Source organism: Thermobia domestica, chromosome 16, assembly GCF_964235325.1.
Source record: "Thermobia domestica chromosome 16, izTheDome1.hap1.1, whole genome shotgun sequence".
In the NCBI taxonomy this organism is placed as follows: domain Eukaryota; kingdom Metazoa; phylum Arthropoda; class Insecta; order Zygentoma; family Lepismatidae; genus Thermobia; species Thermobia domestica.
This window is the reverse complement of record NC_137469.1, coordinates 81,204,811-81,227,503: the sequence shown is the minus strand read 5'-3', so window position 1 is coordinate 81,227,503 and position 22,693 is coordinate 81,204,811. Positions and strand designations below refer to the sequence as shown.

Sequence of the window (22,693 nt, the reverse complement as noted above, 5' to 3'; positions counted from 1 at the left end):
TCGTCGCATATAACCTGTGCTAAGAAGGGCGTTAAACGCTAAAAAATGGGCGCACCATTCATTATTCTAAATCTGAAGGAAGTTCCGTTGACTTCTAAAGTTTTATGTCAATGTCTTATAATTCCTCGACCATTTGCATACACTAGTACTAATTGTTTCTTACAATGGTTTATTTTCAACTCTCATTCATCGAAACATTTAGAAAATGCGATAGTTCGGTTATCAAGTAGAAATGTAATACGTTCATGCTATTTCATATAATCTAATATGAAAGGCCACCTGCTTAAAGCCCAAATTTGATGATTATGTTGCATATAAGCGAATCCTTTACACAAATGTTGTAGAATGATGAAACTTCAGTAGTCCTTATGAGACACTTACATGAATTTATAATACTTCAAAAGTTTTTCCTGTTATTTTATCTGGTTGTTATGGTATCCAAAATAAAGTGTATACATGTAATTTAAGCTGTACGCCATTCAGCACAATCAGTTTATATCATGCCAGATGGTATCGAATACACTAATGAGGTCTTGTATTTTATATTTATGTTGAATGTGTGATGAACCATCACCGTAGATTCTGATTGTTTGGTATATTGTATTTCCTTTTGGTTGACTGTTTACAAAATATGTACATAGTGCTTTAGCTATTATTGTTCTCCATTATTCTATCCATAAATGATATTTTCATAAGTCAAGTTCCATAACTCTGGATCTAAAATTATGAGTAACACTCGATACACTTACAAATAGTAAGATACTGGAAAGATCAGCATACTCCGCAAATAAAATTAACTCCCAATCCGGAGAGAATACTTATCAACATAGCCAATTACGGGAAGCAACTTAGTAAAATTACTCAAGTACTGAGACAGATAGAATCACAGGTTAAGCATATATCTGGTTGCTCGGTACTCAACTTTTAGAGTAAGATTCTGTTTCAATCAAGTAGCTCTCATTATTTCTTTTCTTTTATTCTGCGTCGTGCTATAAGAAGAAATGACAATTGCCTTACTATTCCTGCATATAGTTCCGAACCACATTCAGTGAAGTTTAACCTGATCTTTCTCTCTCAGACAAAAAGATAAAACGCTACACAGTTAGATAAGAACGCTATATTTGGTTGCTTACATATGACTATCTACAGTAAAATATAAGTTAATTTGCGGTTAATATTGTAGCTTAATTACCTGTTTGGCATACTTTCCCTGTAAAGCCAGGTGGACAAACACAAGTTTTGGTAATGCCGTTAAAAACACCACCATTATTACAGGTGCCTTGGCCGCTCTGGAAAACTTAAATATATAGATATAATATAAATTAAAATCTTGCAAAATATGTTTCCTCAATAAATACAATATTGAATTTATATATACTTACAAATCATATTCTTGAAGAACTGCTCAAAGAATTTCTTAATATGTTAACAGAATTCAAAAATTGAAAAAAAAAAAAGTATTCTGAGCATAACCAAATGACAAGGCATATGCCTGCGAGTATTACTTATGTTTACAATAGGATGTGCAATGTACAGAATATTATCCCCATAATCGTCGTTTCTGTTATCCGTACTCCAAAACAATAGAGAAATATGCATTGCACTTTTCAAGTACGACCCGTAACGACGTCAAGTAAGTTCTAATGAGATGATTTGTTCCCTCTTAAACAAGGAAAGAGAGACCCTGAAGACACAAAAGTAAGGAGACACGAAATTTTAAATTTTACAGTTAATGTTCATAAACAGTCTTTAAATAGACAATATTATTTCTTTAACAGTTGTATTTCATTTGATAAATACAGAATAAAAACTATTGTTCCAGTATTTTGTTATCAGAAAATCTTAATCTTGCAACAGGCATAATTGTTTCTAAATGTCTACGTATCAGTTTCCACTATTAGCTGAAGGTCTACTCAAAACCTATAACATAGATAAAATGTAAGGTCTGTAGATTCTCATTTCATGAAACGTCATACCAACGATGGTTTTAAACAGTGTTTTCGACTAAACTTCTTGATAGCTAAAGCGCCATTGTTCTTGGTACTTGTTAACATGTATAAAATTTTGATGAGTTACTGCTCCTAAATGTCATTTATGCAGTATCATTTACTTGTAACGTTAGGCTTATTTTTTAGGCCTAACAACATCTAAACTTTATCCTATATAAATAATGTGTACCAAATAATTTAACACCAATTAGCAAATACCAGATGTGTACTTTAATGTCTTTTGCATTCCCACATATACTGATATAAATTATAACATATATAAAATTTAGATATAAGAAAAAACACATTTTATAACTCTGTAAAATCTTCAAAAACTACAATATGAACAAGCACATTATCCACTATTCTTTTCTTCTTTTAACAACAATTTTACATTGCAATGATCTGATATGTATTATAGCAATTGACACACCTTTGCAATCACCCAACACTACTATTTGCAGATAACGAAGTTTCATACTAAATACTCATTGAAGACATTTTCATTAGAGTACACTAACAATGAGCAGGAAAAACACAAGTACTTATTTTTGTAGAAATCAAACCACAATATAATGATATGACAACTACGTGTTCCTTCGTACAAGGTGCAGTAAACCTTTATTCAGAAACTTGTACAAATATGAATTAGTCGCTTCTCTGGCTTCTTATTATCCTACTCACACAAACCAATCAGCAGTATAGACCCGAAAAATAAAAGAAAATTATAATTTATAAAAAAAATTGGATATCAACAATTAAAAAGCTGATATTTATTAAAATATAAAACGAATATAAACAAGTACTATAAAACATCAAGAAACATGCGAATTCTTAACATATTTACAAAAAGACTGATTCACGTACTGGCGTGAAGGGCGGTTACATCACAAACTAATCATAGAAAAAATTTAAAATCTACTCATTACTTGATTGAAATACTAGAACTCGACATAGGTTCGCTAGTGGTATACTATTGCCACGCTTAGTTGCATGCTTGGGGAGCATGCCCGCGACTGTTCGGTCTATTTGATGGACGGGTTCCGCGAGAATGTAACGCAGCCCACCCGTAGTTCCTCTATACGCTATTGTATAGTCGTGCACGAGGTGCACCGTCAGAATTTGTCTCCTAATTCTGACTTGCCTAAGCGATGTAACTCCCTTCTCTGAGGGAGTGGGATACGCCCACTGCGCGGCCAGACCGAAGTTCTGAGTGCCTATCAGTAAACCTACTGGTTGAGGCAGACTGCTAGCGAGTCAGTCCTACCATGCTCTGCAGGCATGGCGCCCGAGCGTTATAAGGCAACTCACCTCCTGCCCGTGTTCACCGTTACCCAGATTCCTGGAATTGGCTCCCACAAGCTACCGAATCCTACGGTATGACCACAGCCCGGTAGAGTCCAACCCAATTCCGGGGTCCCAGGCTATGCCCGAGGGGGCTTGTTCAATCCAGGCCCTGCCTATCTCTATCGTTCAACTGGCAACCGCCTTGTCTTGTAGAGGTACCACGCACACGTCGAGATACTCCCGTATCTCATCCAGGACCCAATGGTACGTGTTAAGTCACCATTTGAGTTTGGTGCCGGCCCATAACCTACAGAGTTTCCTTCCTTTAGCAGGATCAGAACCGTTACCCAGATTCCTGGGATTGGCTCCTACCCCACCTCCGTTTGGTCCCCCCGCAGGCAGGAATCCGACACCCCCCGGTAGGGTCGTCCAAGCAATACGGGACTTCCTCTAATTACGGTAGAGGTACACCGTACATTACCAGAGCCAATGACTGATGTAGACTGTTTGCTCAAAGGCAGACATTGTCATTTGGGAGCCGTGTCTCTCGAGGGAGCAGTGTCTCCCCTGATAGGCCCGCCCAAACAATACGGAGTTACATATCTTTAACGTGTTTATACCACGTACACGTTGTAGCAAAGCTACTTGTCCGAATCCCAATGGTACGTGTAAGCCAACATTAGAAGGGACACCCACCCCTTTCCTTTGGTAGGGCCGTTCAAACAATACGGAACTACCTCTTCTTACGTCAGACGTCAACCGTACATTACCAGACCCAATGGCTGATGTAGACTGTCTACCTTTAAAGACAATGGCCATTTGGTCGTGGATCCTGCACCCAGTGAATGGGTAAGCCTGGGACGAAGGAGTGACCTACTTCCTCAGCGCTCCTGAGGTACGAGTAGGCGTTAGGATACGAGTATCTCATCTCGGACCCAAGAAAACGCATTACAATCTCTTTGAGGGCAGTACCTACATCATCCTCCCGGTAGGGCACTGGATCCGCCCACACTCTTGGACACACCAACTACCCACTCTTTCATACATGTTGGGGCATCACGTAGACTTATCTCCCGGACCCAAGAGCACGGCCTAGTTGCCCATTTCGGAGGATACCTGAAGGCTAACCTCCGACGGTAGGGACGGCAGTTAAAAACTACCTACCTCACTGAGAACGTGATGAGGTCACACATACTCTCCCAGATTCAATGGCACGAGTTAGTCGCCCATTTCGGAGGATAGCCGAAGCCTCACCTCCGCCGGTAGGTTGTTATACTGATTTGCCCCGACAACAAATAGATCGTCGCCAGCTTTTAGCACAGGATATACAAGAGTGAAGCGTGTTTCCACGCTGCTCCCGAAACCCTATCTCCCCTGTGTGTTACCTGGCCATCACAAGGCATGTGACCAGGCCACACACGGGGGTTCCTCCACCTTTCCCAGCACGGGTTTGGGACCGGCCATGGCGGGGTAGCTACAACTCGACAGTTAAGACTACGGTTTTCTTACTGGCGGAGCTATTTCCTCTATTGTTAATGTTTCACTAGCAAACCCGCATGTCCCGTGCAAGCGCAGAACACTATTGTTGTCTGAATAATTAAATATGATACAACATTAAAAATATTTATTGCTAGCAAAGTAGTTTTAATGGCACGTTAATAATATCTTTAATTAAGAATTTCTCGATAATTACTCGAATTTAAGACGTCCTCGAATCTAAGACGCACCTAGATTTCGCTGGATTAAATTAAGGAAAAGTACTAATATGTTATGTTTTTACTATTACTAAAGCGCTCTTTGATATTGGTCATTTTCGGTGATTTTTATATATTCCTCTCCCCTCCCCATATTGCGGGATACGACATGATAAAAATTATCCCAGGCCCGAATGTCATGTATATTGAAAATTTGATTGAGATCGGTTGGGTGTTTCAAGAGTTAAGTTCTATTTTATATATATATATATATATATATATATATATATATATATATATATATATATATATATTAATCTCCCCTCCCCCTCCCCTAGGTTCTACCGTCAAAGTGAAAATATTAACAAAAAAATCTTTTCAGGCTCGATCGTCATCTATGTTGAAAATTCGATCGAGATCGTTCAGGTGGTTTGGTTCAAGAGTGATTTTATTTATTTTTATATATATATATCTCCCCTCCCCTCCTCCTACCCTAAGCTCTACCGTCAAACGGATATGATAGAAACCACCCGAGGTCGGAACCTCATTTATGTTGATAATTTGATTAAGATCGGTTCGGTGGTTTAAGCGTGACGAAGTCACAAAGACAGTAACTTTATTTTTATTTTATTTATTTATTTTTCATATATGTCCCCCTTTCCCATTCTCTACATTGTGACGTGAAAGTAAAATGACGAAAACATCCCAGGTCTGAACCTGATCTATGTTGAAAGTCTGATCTAGATCGGTCGGGTGTTCAAGAGTTATTAAGTTTTATTCATTTTCATATATTTACCCTTCTCCCCTCCTCAACCCCTAAGTTCTACCATCAAAATGAAATAACAAAAAACTTCCTATTTTTCAACTTCATCCATTTTGAAAATTTGATTGAGATCTATCGGGTGGTTCAAGAGTTATTAACTCATGAACATGGTCACTTTTATTTTTATGTTTATTGCTTGTTGTATATCTCCCCCTCCTCCCTATCCCCTACATTGTTTCGTCAAAATGAAACGGTAAAATCCATTCCAAGCACGAACGTAATCTATGTTGAAAATTTGATTGAGATTGGTCATTTGGTTCAAGAGTTATAAAGTTTTATTTATTTTTTTATATTTCCCCCTCCTCCCCCAACCCTAAGTTCTACCAACAAAGTGAATAACTAAAAACACTTCCAGGCCAAAACCGCATCTACGTCAATAATTTGATCGAGATCGGTCAGGTAGTTCAAGAGATTAAGAGTCACAAACATAGTCAGTTACAATTTGGATCCAAAGATTTTTGTTCACAGACACCATTATTAATATAAAGATAAATATATTTCTGTTCATACTCTTCATTCGTATAGAAATAGTCCATATCTAGAAATGAGACATCCTATATGCTTACCATTTGTTTTCTCTAAAATTAGTGGGAAAATATTAACTTTGACTTTAAATATATATATAACTTTCTCCCATATATCTATCTGGGAAAGAATTAGTTATTTCTTATTAGTACCTGCCATAAGATATACTGCCAGGAAAGTTTTCGTTAATACTTGAAATTCCAAAACGGCTTAACGAAATGGAACATAACTTGGGTATAATTAACAGTGATGAGACCACGCCTTGATAGGGTAGAACACAATCAGCAGCCATTTTGAACACCATCATTTTGAGTTTATATACAACATTCAATTTAATTGTGTTTTTTTTTTCAAAGTCACCATATATCTGTTTCTATCTAATGTTGGATCGTTGAACAGACAAAATATACCTTATGAGCCTTATATGGCAAAAAAACACATCACATTTTACAAGCTGATATCATTACTTAGATTCGTCCAGGTTGGGTATAGAGCCTAGCAATAACGATGTTTTTGCTTACTCGCTTTGTACACTCCTGTCCAAAATGATTGTCGCATATCTATAACTGTCTTCTTGTAAGAATATTATTTGATAATTATTTTGCAGAATACTTTTAATACTGATACTATGTGTATAATCGGGAAATGTATATTTGTGGTAAACTTCATAGAAAAAGAATTATAAATAAGAAAATTAGAATGAGTAAAACAAAATGTTGGTAAATGGACAAGAAAATTTTATTTTCGTTTTATTGTTTTTATTTTCTCCTCTTTTCATATGAAATTTGCCATATACATGTATTTGCCGATTATACAACTACTAATATTATAAGAAATACGGGCGAATTTGTTATCAAGTTATATTCCTACAACAACATATTTATAGACATGCGACAATAATTTTGAACATGAGTGTACATACAAATTTGTTTCACCAATAAACAAAACTTGTCAAATTATCGATAGATTCGTGTTGCACTCCAGCATTTTGTAACCCTTAGTGGTAGTAACTTCTACATGAATTAAGTTAGAACCAAAATAACTTCAAATCTGTATTTGTAGTGATAAGATACTGAATTGATCTTACAATTCCAATTATTTTTTACCTGCTCCAGATGTTGGATTTCAGTATAGTCTCCATAACAATACTATTCTAAATAGGACTGATACGTGGATAGTACTATTTCACAGTGTTATTCCCATTCTCATTCTTCCTGCCCAAAATAGTATGGGCCGGAAAGTTAAAGATAGGGATTGGCACATTTTCTCTACTAGCTTTGAAAACATACAACTATGTTCAGACTCGAAATGGTGCAGGAGAAAGTGAGAATGAGGTTGAGAGAGAACACTCGACTTAAAGATGAAAATGAGTGTACTTTGAGGTGCCTGAAGTACCATGAGGGAGTTTTGAAAAGTAATTTAGTTATTATGTTGAAGGTGAATGAGATGAAGATTCTGGAGTGCTGTGCGATTGGAGGTAGTGATGAATCATTTCGACGCAGTTTAGTGAGGAAGAACATGTACTGTGAAAGCATATCTTGGTTGTCCTTTCATCAAGTTGTCTAGATTCATAGTGCCGGAGTGGTTCAGAATTTCGCAAATAGAATGTCTCATTCTTCCAGTTATTGGTGTGGAATTAATGCATAAATGGAGATAGATAAAAAGAAACATAATCCTATTTTGTGGATTATAGTTTAATAAATATTTTAATACATAGTTTTGTTTTGTCATAGGAAATCTAATGCAATATTTAATATGTCCCAAGTCGAATGTGAATTACGTGTATTTCAAAACATAGTCGATATCACTCTATAGTCACATTACACAGTATTTTCCTTATTTATATATGTTTGTTTACCAAGTAAAGGGTACAAATAGATGAATTGGGTAGCGGCATGAGACTTTGTGCGCCTGATAGAGAATGTGAAAATATGTATATGTGCAAAGTTATAGGGGCTGACCACCATTAAAAAACGGATGGGGAGGGGGTCAAAGTTGGTGGGAGAAGGGCTATATGTTAGTAAAGTAGTTGAATTGTGAAAGTAGTGCAAGATGGACAATGCAAACGGTGGTAGCTTCACATATTGGCAGAAGAAGAATGGGCAGAGTAGATGACGAACCTCCGCCGCCATCTTGAAATCGGCCATTTTGAAATCTGTAATATTTTTGAAATGAAAAGATATTCATGTGATATATCAATTAGAGCCAGCCTGTTCTCGAAAAGTCAATTATGAACTTTAATGATCGTTATTTGTACTTATTTGGAATATTTAGGATCATATTTATAGTTATTTACGAAAATCTAGGAGACTGATATCCGTATGTTGAAAGTTTGGATTATACGAAAACACATATAAGTTAAATATATCTACCCAAGTTGTATATTATTACCTTATTATCAAATTTCACTGTTGAATATCGAACTTCGCTACTACTAGTTTTCTTGGCTTGTGGATATGTTTAAGTTACATGTGTTTTCGTGATAATCCAAATTTTCAACATAAGTGTATCGATCTCAAATTTTCGTAAATAACTATAAAGACGATCCTAAATCTTCCAAATAAGTACAAATAACGATCACTACAGTTCATAATTGACTTTTCGAGAACATGTTGGCCTTGATATATCACACGACCGCCTTTCAATTTCAAAAATATAACAAATTTCAAAATGGAGGATTTCAAATTGGCGACAGAGGTTCAGTATCAACTATGTTCATTCTTCTTTTGTCAATATGTGGAACTACCACCGTTTGCATTGTCTATCTTTCACTGTCTTTACGATTCAACAATTTATTTGATGTATTTCAATAACATAGCATAGCTTCTTCCATCAAATTTGGCCCCCTCCTCCTCCGTTTCTTATGGCGTTCAGCCGCTATAACTTTGCACGTATACATATTTTCACATCCTCTATCAGGAGTACTAAGTCTTATTCCGCAACTCAATTTATCCATTTGAACCCTTTACTTGTAAGTTTATTGTTACAACACAGCAAGTAATAAGGTGTTGAAACAACACAACATGAGTACCACTTTAGCGTGTTACTTGTGTCAATTCAACACCAAGCTTTTGTTTTTTAGTAGCCGCGCACGACTAGCTGCCCCCAAAGGCTCATGACCCTTTATTAGGGGATGAGGAAGTAAGGAAATCTTTGGAGAGGAGAAAGATAGATGGTAGAAGCTAGGTTTATTTTATTTATTAAAACTTTATTGTTATCACATAAACATAACAATATTACGGGGAAACATCAATTTGGAGCATTGGTATGACATAGGAGTGTCGCAGGACATCATAGTCTTTAACCATGATCCTAGCTTTATAGGATGATGAGATGAGGATGAACTGCAGTAGATGTCACAACACAAGGATATGAGTTAATTAGACAAGTGCTTATTATCTTCTGATCCAGGGCTACTCTGGATCGTGATGAAGACAGTGGGAGACCTGGTGAGACAGTAGGACTACTGTGCAGTAGATGGGAAAATGTAAGGTGAATCGAGATGAGTGATGAAATCGGCAACGAGAGGAAGATCTATGCTGCCAGGTGGCAGTGAGTAATGATAAAAGTGAGAAAAGCAGAGACAATGGTGTATGGCGAAGTAGTTCTGGTTTCGGGAAGGTGGAGTCGGCGTGCATTGTGTCAAAAAATAAGGAGTGGTGGTTCTGGAAACGTTGAGAAATATAGCGTAGGCGGAGTGTTTCAAGATAGTATAGAATATGTGGAAGCGGAGTACAGTCATACAGATCCCTGGTAGATCTGGGAAGACGGATACGGAAAGCAAGTTGCAGTGCGTGGAGTTCTAGAATTTGGAGGGTGTATAGAAAGAAAAGGGAGCATCGATTCAAGCTGTAAAGCCGTAGGTAAGGACTGGTCGGAGGAAAGATTTGTACGTATTAAGAAGGGTGACAGCAGAAAGACCTCAGGTAGTGCCTGTAAGGCGGCAAAGAATGTTAAGGCATGAGAAAGCCTTGGCACAGATGTATATATGATCTTGATATATGATATATGGAGTCCATTTACGATGCTGGTCGAAAGTAATGCATAAACAAGTGACTGTTTTGCTGATGGTGACAGGAGTATGGGATATACGGAGATGGAGATTGGTAGGATTAAGATGAACACGGGAGCGCTTTCCAGGCAGTAAAAAGATAATCTCTTGAGTTTTAGCGGTATTGATGGTAAGACGCCACTTCTGACACCAAGAAAGAAAGGAATGTATGGCAGGTTGGAGAGAATGATTAATGCTTTGAATCGTATTTTCTGTGTCTAAAAAGGCAGTGTCGTCGACATATTGAAAGAGGGTAACGTTCTGGGAAGTGTGGTATAGTTTGCGACACATAGAAGGTAGAGCCGAGGGGATGGGGCTGATCCTTGAGGGATTCCGGAATGAAGGAAGATAGGATGGGGATGTGATTATTAATTGATATATAGCTAAGTCTGCAGGAGATAAATCGATAGATGAGGCGAATATAACAATGAGGCAAGTGAAAGGAGAAAAGTTTATAAAGGAGGCCAAGATGCCAGACTATCGAAAGCTTTCTCGAGGTCAAATAATATGAGTCAGGAAGGTTTAGAAGTATTAAACTGATTAGTGATGAAAGTAGTAAGTCGGAGGAGTTGATCGGAGATGCTAAAGAAAGGACGAAAGCTTGCTTGATGGAGAGGTAGTAAATTATATGCTGAAAGATGCGTGTGAAGGCGAGTGACGAGGATACGTTCGAGAATCTTGCCAAACACAAGGGTGATTTGGATAGGGCGGTATGAAGAGACAGATTGTGGCGGTTTGCCAAGTTTGAGAAACTTAAGGTAGTAGAAGTTTTCCAAGGTAGAGGATAGAAGCCAGTGCGAAGAATGAAAGTAAAATGGTGGAAAGAAGGTAAATGCATAGAAACCTTTCGGGAGATAATATGCTGGAGATTTCGAACAGTGATAGTAGCTGTAAGTGGATTGTGGTGAGGTAATGGACGATTGGGGTGAAGTTAAAGGTCAGGTGACGATAGATCTAAAGTGTCAATGGTATGTCGGCGAAATACTGGATCTGGTGTAGTAGGAGTGAATATATCTTGGAAGGCTGTGGCAAAAGCGTTGGCTTTAGCAATATCACCGGGAAGAAGAAGTGCATCATCTAGAAGTGGATAGTTAGTTCGTGTGATTTTGCTGGTGAGTTGATGGAAACGCTTCCAGAACTTGGTGGGCTGGGAGCTGTCAGAGAGAGAATTGTAAGTTTTGATTCAATTTCGACGTTAGTAAGCTACTAGATAATTATGGACAGTACGTTTGTATTGACGATAGAGCCTAAGCGATTCAGGATTGTCAGTGCGGGTGAAATCATGATAGAGTGGTCTAGAACGCCTGATTAAAGGAACGTATTGAGGCGGAAGGGGCGGTTTGTGTGGATGAAAGGTAGACTGAGGTATGTATTTCGTAAATGCAAGATGAATGGTGCAGGTGATAGTGTCAAGAATCGCATAAACAGTTTCAAGAGCTGTATCGATGTGGGAACGGTAACTAACCCAATCGACCTTGTCGAAACGAGGGGTGGTCAACACCAAGCACATCCCCTTCAGACGAGTTATATCTGATATGCTCAGGAGGCAATGTGCTTGGTGCTCAGTTAACACACAACTAACACGCTAAAGTGGGAGTCATTTTGTGTTGTTTCAACACCTCTTTTTTTTTTTTTTTTTTTTTTTTTTTACAGTGCAGTCTTCCAATTGTGTAATTTTTTTTCAGTTTTAATAATGAGGGTACTGATTTCTAGAACATGCTTTTCTAAATCATTCTTTTAATGTTTGTTGATACGTATTATCCTTTCATATACTATACTATTAAGCTATAAATTTTTAAAATAACTTTATTAGCATGAAGCTTGGTTTCGTATATCATTTAAAGCTTTTTAATGTTCAAATGCATAATTACGATTTAAAATAACAATACATTTCATGGATTACGTCCAATAGTAGAAAACTCAGAATTTAAAATTGAATTACATACAAAATTGTTGGAAGCTTGTTAGTGTTAAGAACAAAAACCGACGCACGTTGAATTAGTACATGTCACACTATAAACTGCTTGAACTATTGCTCTGTCCCTTGAATTGGTAAAAAAACATGTCGATTAATTATAGAGTTAATGTTGATGTAATTTTGATATCACTGATTTTTTAAAACTTCTTTGTGGAACTCCATGAAGTTGTAACGTATGATCTCCATCTTTACGTTATTATTCTTACCTAAGTCTGTTTTTCTATTTAATTTTATTTCATTGTAATTTTTATTTAAAACGTTGGTAAACAAATCATGATGGAATGTATGAACTTTTGCTCCTTGGTGTACTTGGAGTATGTATCTATCTACGTAAACTTCTATTGTATTGCCCTCTGGTGGGAATTTTCGTGGTTTCTGGCCCTTGTCATCTATGACCAGGTTAGAAGCCATGAAATCTACTTGACCTACGGGAGCAATTTTTTTTCTTCTTCATTTACAGTGCATAGTAAAGGGCTTGTTAGTTAGTACTATATTTTGAGTGAAAGTGATAAGTAATTCTTTATTTAATATGGTGCTCCACTGAAAATATTTAGTCGAAGGCATTAATAATAAGAGTGTGGTTTGATAATTGTAACTTTGTGTTGGCATTAGACGGATTTATCAACCATATGCCCCACGTGATCCAACAGGAAACGTAAGTATTGCATTTTTTCCCGTTTTCTATAATTTAATTATAGTTCCTTTCATTTGTCTTTTTTGCTTGCTTAATTGATTTTTTTTAAATCTAATATTGTTATACAGTGCTTACTTTCTTTGGTCTGTTGTATCACGAGGCATTTCTGGTTTATAATCCGTGCTGGTGACCTATCGAAGTACGAGAGTATTTGACCAATGAAGAGTATGTAAACTTAATATGATGCTATTCTGACAGGGTATCTTCCATTTAGAGCATTTTGCTGTACTTAAAATTATAGTTGGATTGTTATTTTTTTGTATCGTTAATTTTGTTGGAGTTTGTTTCAAATATATGCCTCACACATATTCGTAGTAAGTTATAAATTATCATTTCAGTCTAAATTATATTCAAACCTCATATAACTTATTGGAGTAATAACCTATATATTGCTAAATTTATTAATATATTTTCATTGGACAGACTTTATTTATATTGGTATGGGGGAGACCTTTATTTCATATTGCGTATCCCTCTCCCGGATGTAGGCCTATTAGTGTTATTTCATTTAACACTCAGCCTTACATTACACACATTTCATGGCTTCTCACCTCTTTGATTGTCTGTCTATTTATTGCCCTAACTTTCAGGCGTACAGTTGTGAAATATCGAGTAGCATGCAAGAGTAAGCTATTTAATGTCATACGCTTATGTAAATGTATTAATTATCGCGTTTCATACAGGATTTTCCTATGCAATATTGTTACTGAATGCACCAAAGGAATTTTGTGCCTTGTCTCTGTATTTATCCTGGTTTATGATTCTGTCAAAATCTGAATTTATACCATTGTTAACTATTCAAGCTATGGAGCGAACGGGTAGCTTTGAAAATACAAGTGTTGGTGACCCTAATATTGTCATAGATGATGAGGTTAGCTTACGAAATGTTCAAGTTCCTGTTAATACTGGACGGACTGTACATTTTACTGATGGTCCGACGGATGTGAATACTTTGATAAATCAGTTGCGAAATGTAACCTTGGATGTACCAATAGATTTAACCACGAGTGTACAAAGAGACGATATTGAAAGTGCCTCACAAACGAAAAAGAAAAAGTTGATATTAAATCCTGTTCTTGCTGTTAGCCGAGGTACACCTTCTGTTTTGCTATCACAGCCGTTACATACACCCACAAAGTCTCAGTTTATGGAGTGGCGTGACCTGCCAACAGCTGATCATCCCTCTTCCTCGTTGCACGTGAGGGAAGAAAAAGAAAGAGCTTCGTTGCCTTGTTATAGGAATGTTTGTTTGGGACATGGTTTTCACCAGCAAAGCAATGTTTATCCTTTAAAATCTGATAAGTTTTATCATTCTGTGGCATTTTTGCCCTTCGAACAAATGATAGCTAAATTACCATTATGTAATGGTAATAATGAAAAAGTCTTGTTTGAATGGTTATTGGGCATTCACAGAATTATAAAAACTGGTCTTTATTCATCTGATGTTGTATTTATGGCAGCTCTTGCTCGAACGGAGGGTTCTTTGCGTCAAGTGTTGTTACATAATATTGCCGTAAATGCTGAGTGGGGAAGTGTCTTGACTCGTATACGTGAACAGTTCATTAGTAGCACGGGGCTACGTGTGATAAAAAGAGATTATTTAGAACGTTTCCAAAATAAACATGAGAATATTATGGATTACTATTATCATTTGGGTGATACCCATTACTTACTGCTTGGAGATCACGACCCAGACTCGCTTTTACATTATATTATGAATGGCATGCACCCAAAGTTAAGATATGAAATTTTTCGGTATCGTTACCCAGATAGTTTAGATGAACTAAAAGAGCAGTTGTTACATTATGTTAATTATCAACGGGCTGTATTAACGTATGAACAGTCATATCAAGATTCGCCGCCGAAAATTAAATGTCGTTTTTGTTCTGGTGCGCATAAGATAATAAACTGTCCAAATAAAAGGTATGCCGAAACGGTTAATAAAAAACTTTGTCAGTATAAACATCAAATTAATGATTCTTCTAATGAACAGTGGTGTAACGGTATGAGTGGTGATAGAAAAAAGATGCATGACCAAAGGCCTCTTGCTATTTTTATGAAAGCTCGTATCTTCGGAAGGGTGTTTGAAGGCGCAATCGATACGTGTTCGACAGTATCGTTAATAGATGATGGATTAGTGACACAATTTGAACGATTTCATAGTGTAAAGCGTAAGAAAGAAACATTTTCAGGCATGGGAATAGATGGCGTAACTATTACTATGACAGAATATGTTGAATTACCGTTAGTGTTGGAGACGAGAGAAGTGAGTGTTAAATTCTTTGTTCGCCCTGGATTGAACCCTAAATTTATTTTGGGTGTAGATACTATATCAAAATATCGCATGATCATTGACACACATAATGATCGTATAACGTTCAATAATAATCGTGATTATAACAATATTTACTATAAACAATATATTTGTGGTGCAGTGAAATCTAATTCCTTTTCGAAGTCTCTTCCTAGTAAACGAGGTGCGTCATCAAAACCAGGGCAGGGGAAGGTGAAGTTATTTATCCCTGCTGCTTCCAACCCTAATCGAATACCTTCATGTCTTCCTGGTGTAAGTGGTATGGTGACGATACATCATGCATCTGGTGGTGTGCAAGGTTCAAACCACACGAGCAGTTTGGAGTCATCGGGTGAACATGGGACCACGTCTGCATTTCCGTGTAGTAATGGGGCGTCACATCAAGTATGTTGTGGGAAAGACGATGATTCTTGCCAGCAGTTTAAAGTGGATTCCAAGCTCAACGATCCCCAAGACCAACTTCAAAAATATATGGACCAACTAGCATTGTCATATGACGATGTCATTACTAAAAAGGTAGGCACTATTAAGAATTATGAATTAAATATACATGTAACAGATGACACCCCAATAAGATTAAAACCATATCCGATATCGAGGCAGGATCAAAAAATTCTTGATGGCATCTTAGATGATTTGTTAGAAAATAATATAATTCAGAAATCTAATAGCCCTTGGGCATTTCCAGCCTTTTTAGTCAACAAAAAATCAGGAGAGAAAAGATTAGTAATTGACTACTCGAAATTGAACCAAAAACTTAGTATTGTTAGTCAGCCTTCTCCTATTATAGAGGATGTTTTGTCTTCATTGAGTAGTGGTAAAGTTTTTTCTTTGTTAGATTTATCTGCAGCGTATCAACAAATTTCTTTGACTGAAAATGCTAGGAAATATACTTCCTTTGTCACCCATAGAGGTAGTTTTATGTATAATAAATTACCTTTTGGTTTAGCTATGGGGAGCTTTGCTCTGATGGAAGTAATGAATAAACTTTTGTATCATTTACGGGACAAAGGTGTTGAATTTTATTGTGATGATGTCATTTTGTATAGTGATAATGTGGAAGAACACAAAAAGTTATTAACAACAGTTCTTGATATTTTCAGAAATAGTGGTATAACCATTTCACCTACCAAGAGTACATTTTTTCAGACAAGTGTAAGTTATTTGGGTTTCATAATATCAAATGGAAATTTGGAAATGGATCCTCAGCGATTGGACATTATTCGAAATTTACCCGCTCCCAAAAACAAAAAGTCGTTAATTTCATTGGCAGCATTTGTCCAGTTTTACGCTCGTTTCATTCCAAATTTTAATGGTATTATGTACCCAATACATAAGTTGCGTTCGGCAAAAGTAAAATTTGTTTGGGGAGAAGAACAACAAGCTGCATTGGATAAAGTAAAGGAATTATTTGAGAGTCATGTGATTTTGAAATTACCTGATCTAAATCGGAAGTTTACTGTCAGATCAGATTCATCAATGCGCGCCCTCGGGGGGGTCCTCGAGCAAATTGATGACGATGGAAATATTAGGCCTGTGTCGTTTTTCTCCCGCAAACTTAAACCTTCAGATTTTCATAAGAGTATTTATAATTTGGAATTATTAGCGGTGGTTGAGAGTATAGAACGTTTCAAGTTGTATTTACATAATAGGTTTGATTTATTGATTGATAATCAAGCTTTAACATTTGCATTAAGTAATGTAAGACGAATGAAAAAGCATGGAAGTCTTATTTATAGACTGTCTTGTTTTAATTTTGATGTAAAACACCAATCATCTGTCCAGAATATAGGTGCAGATTTTGTTTCACGTGTCCATGATCCCTTCGATTTTGATATTTATCAAACATCGTTAGGAAAAGAGGATGTAGATCGAAATCTAGTTAATATTAATTTATGGGATAATCCTAGTTCCTCAGTTTCTATAAAACAGCATCAATTAAAAGATCCAGAATGTTCTTCAATCATAGAGCGTCTACAGAAAGGGGAAGAAATCAAAACGTATAAGCTCGTTAATGGCATCTTATGCAAGAGAACAAAAGCTAACGTTCGACCATACAAAATATGTATTCCTGTTTCTCTTCGGCCAATGATTATAGATTTATATCATAATGATCCTCTGCTCGGAACTCATTTAGGAGTAAGGAAATGTATAGCTAGGATATCGAGACGTTATACCTGGGAGAAAATGTGGGAGGAAATTAACGCCTATATAACCTCATGCGAGTTGTGCCAAAAGGCAAAGGCTTCAAATACTCGTCCGAGAGGTGTTTTATCCTCTGAAATAAATAGTATTATTAACTCTGAATGGCACGTGGACGTCATTGGTCCATTGGTTCGAAGTAAATCAGGACGTTATATTTTAATTATAGTGGATCGTTGTAGCAAATTCTTGATGCTCGAGCCATTGAGGGAGTTAAAAAGTTTTTTGATTATTAAAATTCTCCGGAAATTAATGAATAGACACGGATATATTCATTGTTTGGTTCATGACAATGCTTCAGTGTTTACTTCACAAGTTTCCGTGGATTTTTTGCATAGCTTGGGAATCCGGGATTGTAGATTGTCGCCATATTTTGCTGCGTCTAACTCGTCGGAACGTTACATTCGTGGTGTTAAGGACGCGCTCAAAATATACCTGCATAATAAGCAAGATCAATGGGATAGGATGTTGGGGGAGATTGAATTTTCCTTTAATAATTCTGTTCACGAAGAAACGAAAGTCTCTCCTATGGAATTAAAATACAATTATAACGTTAATGATCCATTAGATGTTAAATGGAGGCTCAATAAAGTATTTACATCAAAACCTAATAGGAATGTATTCGAAATAGCAATGCAGAATATGGAAAGGGCTTGGCACCGTCGAAAGCTCTTATATGATAGAAATCGAACGCCTTCAGATTTTGAAGTGGGGTCTAAAGTTTTAATAAAATCTCAGATCAAGTCATCTCTGCTGGATAAAATTAATAAAAGCTTATCATTAAGATGGCTTGGCCCGTATCAGGTGTTAAAATACTTAACACCCAATACCTTATTGCTTCGGAATGTTAGCGATGATCGTGATGTCCGTAAGAGTCATGTATCTTTGGTAAAGAAATTTCGTGAAGCTCGATCAGCAACGTAAATTTGTGGGTTATTGAGATGGATTAATTTAACATAACGTATGACTTTTTCCAATAAAATTAAATTAATATATATATATATTGCTGCTCTCAATATTCTAGTCATTTTGTATATGTATGTATTTATTTGTTGCACCATACTGTTTTTTCTTTTCTTGTTTTCTTCAGGAGGCCTCCTCTCTTTCTTCTGCTTTTCTACTTCTTTTTCTTCGTCGACGTACCTGATTTTGGAGCTCCTTTTTCTGCAAGTAATTCAGAATATAAAACAGAAATTGACGTCAGCTCTATTTGTTAATACTGCTATTATTGTCTAATGTTTGGAAAATATTTGATCACCAAACTAAAATTTTGTTATTGTTTGTTGTAAGAGAAGGTGATATTAAGGTATGTAAGAAATTGATTCTAGAGTATTTTTGTGAGGATTGTTCCATTTATAGGGTAAATTAGTGTTTCTTATATTTATTATTTATATGTTTATTATATTCAGTATTTACGTATTATCTTCGGTGAGTGCAACAATGTTCGATTAGAAATTTGGATATCTAGTACTTATCCGACACTAATATCCTTTCCTGGTATGACTGTTTTTGTATGAATGAAGTGGGTTTTTTTTAGGGGTTGGATTTTTTTTAGGGGGAATTGTATGTATGGAGTGTGAGTCGATGAAGTTTAGTTTTTACTAACAAGATATTTAGATTCTCTTAATCGAACAGTTGCTATTATCGTCTTGGGTTATAAAAAAAAAAATAAAAAAAAACACTTTCTTTTTTGTCTGCTGGGTGAGGGTGTAACGTATGATCTCCATCTTTACGTTATTATTCTTACCTAAGTCTGTTTTTCTATTTAATTTTATTTCATTGTAATTTTTATTTAAAACGTTGGTAAACAAATCATGATGGAATGTATGAACTTTTGCTCCTTGGTGTACTTGGAGTATGTATCTATCTACGTAAACTTCTATTGTATTGCCCTCTGGTGGGAATTTTCATGGTTTCTGGCCCTTGTCATCTATGACCAGGTTAGAAGCCATGAAATCTACTTGACCTACGGGAGCAATTTTTTTTCTTCTTCATTTACAGTGCATAGTAAAGGGCTTGTTAGTTAGTACTATATTTTGAGTGAAAGTGATAAGTAATTCTTTATTTAATATGGTGCTCCACTGAAAATATTTAGTCGAAGGCATTAATAATAAGAGTGTGGTTTGATAATTGTAACTTTGTGTTGGCATTAGACGGATTTATCAACCATATGCCCCACGTGATCCAACAGGAAACGTAAGTATTGCATTTTTTCCCGTTTTCTATAATTTAATTATAGTTCCTTTCATTTGTCTTTTTTGCTTGCTTAATTGATTTTTTTTTAAAATCTAATATTGTTATACAGTGCTTACTTTCTTTGGTCTGTTGTATCACGAGGCATTTCTGGTTTATAATCCGTGCTGGTGACCTATCGAAGTATGAGAGTATTTGACCAATGAAGAGTATGTAAACTTAATATGATGCTATTCTGACAGGGTATCTTCCATTTAGAGCATTTTGCTGTACTTAAAATTATAGTTGGATTGTTATTTTTTTGTATCGTTAATTTTGTTGGAGTTTGTTTCAAATATATGCCTCACACATATTCGTAGTAAGTTATAAATTATCATTTCAGTCTAAATTATATTCAAACCTCATATAACTTATTGGAGTAATAACCTATATATTGCTAAATTTATTAATATATTTTCATTGGACAGACTTTATTTATATTGGTGTGGGGGAGACCTTTATTTCATATTGCGTATCCCTCTCCCGGATGTAGGCCTATTAGTGTTATTTCATTTAACACTCAGCCTTACATTACAAAGTACAAAAGTCTGATTTTATTGCTGCCATAAGCGCTTATAACTAGTCATAACTACTAGAATAAACATCATTAGCTCTTGGTTTTATCCTCATGAAAGGGCTTTAAGACAATACGTTACCTGATCTAGTTTGCTTCACGTCACACAAAGAAACTTTTGATTTATCAGTCACTGTGCTAGACGAAAGAATAGATATATCTTCATCAATTTCTAAAAAGGGAATAGAGAAAAATCCTTTCAATTATACTGTTCTGTCTCGAATTAATATTCAGTCGATAATATTTCAAGATAAAAAAGAAATAACAAACAATTAAATTTGTTGACCATAATATACCGACTAATCCAAACTTTGTAATCAATATTAAAAGAAAAGCTCATACAGTCCAATACAAAATTAAAATAATGTGTATTCTTTGAAATGAAACAAAATTTACAGGAGATCCTTTTAGGTAGTACAAATTTCTCTTTTCTCATTTCCCAAACTTATAGCTATAATATATATAAAAAATGAATTCTTTCGAAATTACACACAAAAACACATGGATGCAAATTCAATGTTGACAGAAGAAACAGCAAAATTTCTATTGGTAGACACTTTTACTTTAGCAGTGAGAACATAAGGTAAGCCATGAGTAGCGATTTAAATGTTGTTTTAAACAAATAACTCTACACAGGTATACAAAATTTTATGATCATAGCAGTTCAAAGAGGTGGATATCAAGGGCAAAATAATAAAAATTATTTCTTTCATTATATTATTTTAATTATAACATAATAATAAACAACTCTTCACGGATATAAATAAAAATTTAAAATAGCTTATTAGTAATAATAGCACGTGATTTTCTATAATTTTATTGATGCTTTTTCATGGGTCTTTTATGTTTAAGCTTGCGCTTCAAAGGTACTAAAAGCTTCATATTCTTTCAAAGGGACTAAAAGCTTCATATCCCTTCAAAGATACTAAAGACTTCATATTCTTAACCCTTTTTCTCATTAAATTGTATTTTTCACTACTCTTCTTTCTTCTTTTCTCTTTCTCTTCGATTCCTGGCTAAATCCACGGTTTTCCCATTGTAGTTGTATTTGCTGTGTTTTTATTTTTTCTATGTTCCCGAACTGGGTGATTTTCATAATTGACAACACTTGGTTCGTAGAATTTATGATATTCACTCAATTGCACCAGAACCAATTTCAACCAAGCTTGTCATTAATTGAATATATCAGTAATCACTAAATATTATATGTATCTTGTTCTCGATAAGTTATTATAATATATTAGTAGCTCAGATGAACATAATGGTACGCCATACTCTCTAATTTTCGAGTAAACTGGGAAAAAATATTGACCATTTCCCTCCAATTAATGCACAAAACAAGCTTTCTTTGCAACCTGCTAGTACATTTTCAACATTAAACTACCTACACGCTCTTCTGTGGTTCAATCACAACCCATTCCACCTAATACTTCAATTTCAGTAGAAGTGACGCCATCCATTATGTTTACCCTAGTCGCTTGTATACATAATCCTCCGTTAAAACACGTTCGGGTTAGCGAACGTTATAATGCCCATACTTAGATAGGAAGCAATAAAAGAACCTTACCAAGAATTTCTGATAATTTAGCCCTTTAGGAAGCTTCAATTTGATGCATTTGAGAAAGATGTTAGAGAATGGTTATTTGACAAAATTATGAAAGAATCATGCATGATGAAATGCTTTACATCACAAAACTTCATGGCAAGACAAATGTACTTCTTCAAATGTTGTGACTCCAGGAAATTTTAAATAAGTTTCATAGAAGTAAGAAAGCCTAGATTATTAAATTGATGTAAGGCCACTATTCGAATTACTATTTACAAAAGCAGATTCAAAGTTAAATGATTTTACTTACTTTCAGCATTACAATCTTTAATGTCCTTGAATAAAACCAATCCTGCTTGTTTAGTCCCTTTGATCACGATTTGGTATTGTTTGCTTTTTACCGAAGATATGTCAGCCATCAATCTTTTGTATCTCAAATTGGATACCTTTTTGAATAAAAATAACAAGAATTTTAATACGATGTTAACTTTTACCACATTATACTTAATTTAATGTTCTGTTATACCTACTTACTAACATGATGAATAGTTAGAAATATATACAGGTACAATATAGATATAGATTTGTTAATAATCTGAAAGTTTCTGAAGATAAATTAGTATAAAGCTAATCTGTTCAGTTCTTAATAATTATGTTTATCTTAATATTTACAAAAAACCTGTCCAGTAGTTGGTGCAACGTTAGACTAAATATATTATTTTTATAGGTTGATTATTGTTAAGTAATAGCGATTACCAAAATAATAATAATATTAATATTTGGAA

At 35.4% G+C, this 22,693-nt stretch overlaps 1 protein-coding gene across 1 annotated transcript in view; it reads right to left on the bottom strand.

Moving 5' to 3' along the window:
- Positions 1-22,267, bottom strand: part of LOC145673198 (uncharacterized) — a 28,493-nt gene extending 6,226 nt beyond the window's left edge. Inside the window, exons 1-3 of the mRNA XM_081742669.1 lie at positions 22,219-22,267; positions 20,445-20,534; positions 1,193-1,297 (exon numbers count right to left, since the gene is read on the bottom strand). Of these exons, the coding sequence (XP_081598795.1) occupies positions 1,193-1,267 (75 nt within the window). The 5' untranslated portion in view covers positions 1,268-1,297; positions 20,445-20,534; positions 22,219-22,267. The remainder of the gene's footprint in view (positions 1-1,192; positions 1,298-20,444; positions 20,535-22,218) is intronic.
- Positions 22,268-22,693: the final 426 nt, after the last annotated feature.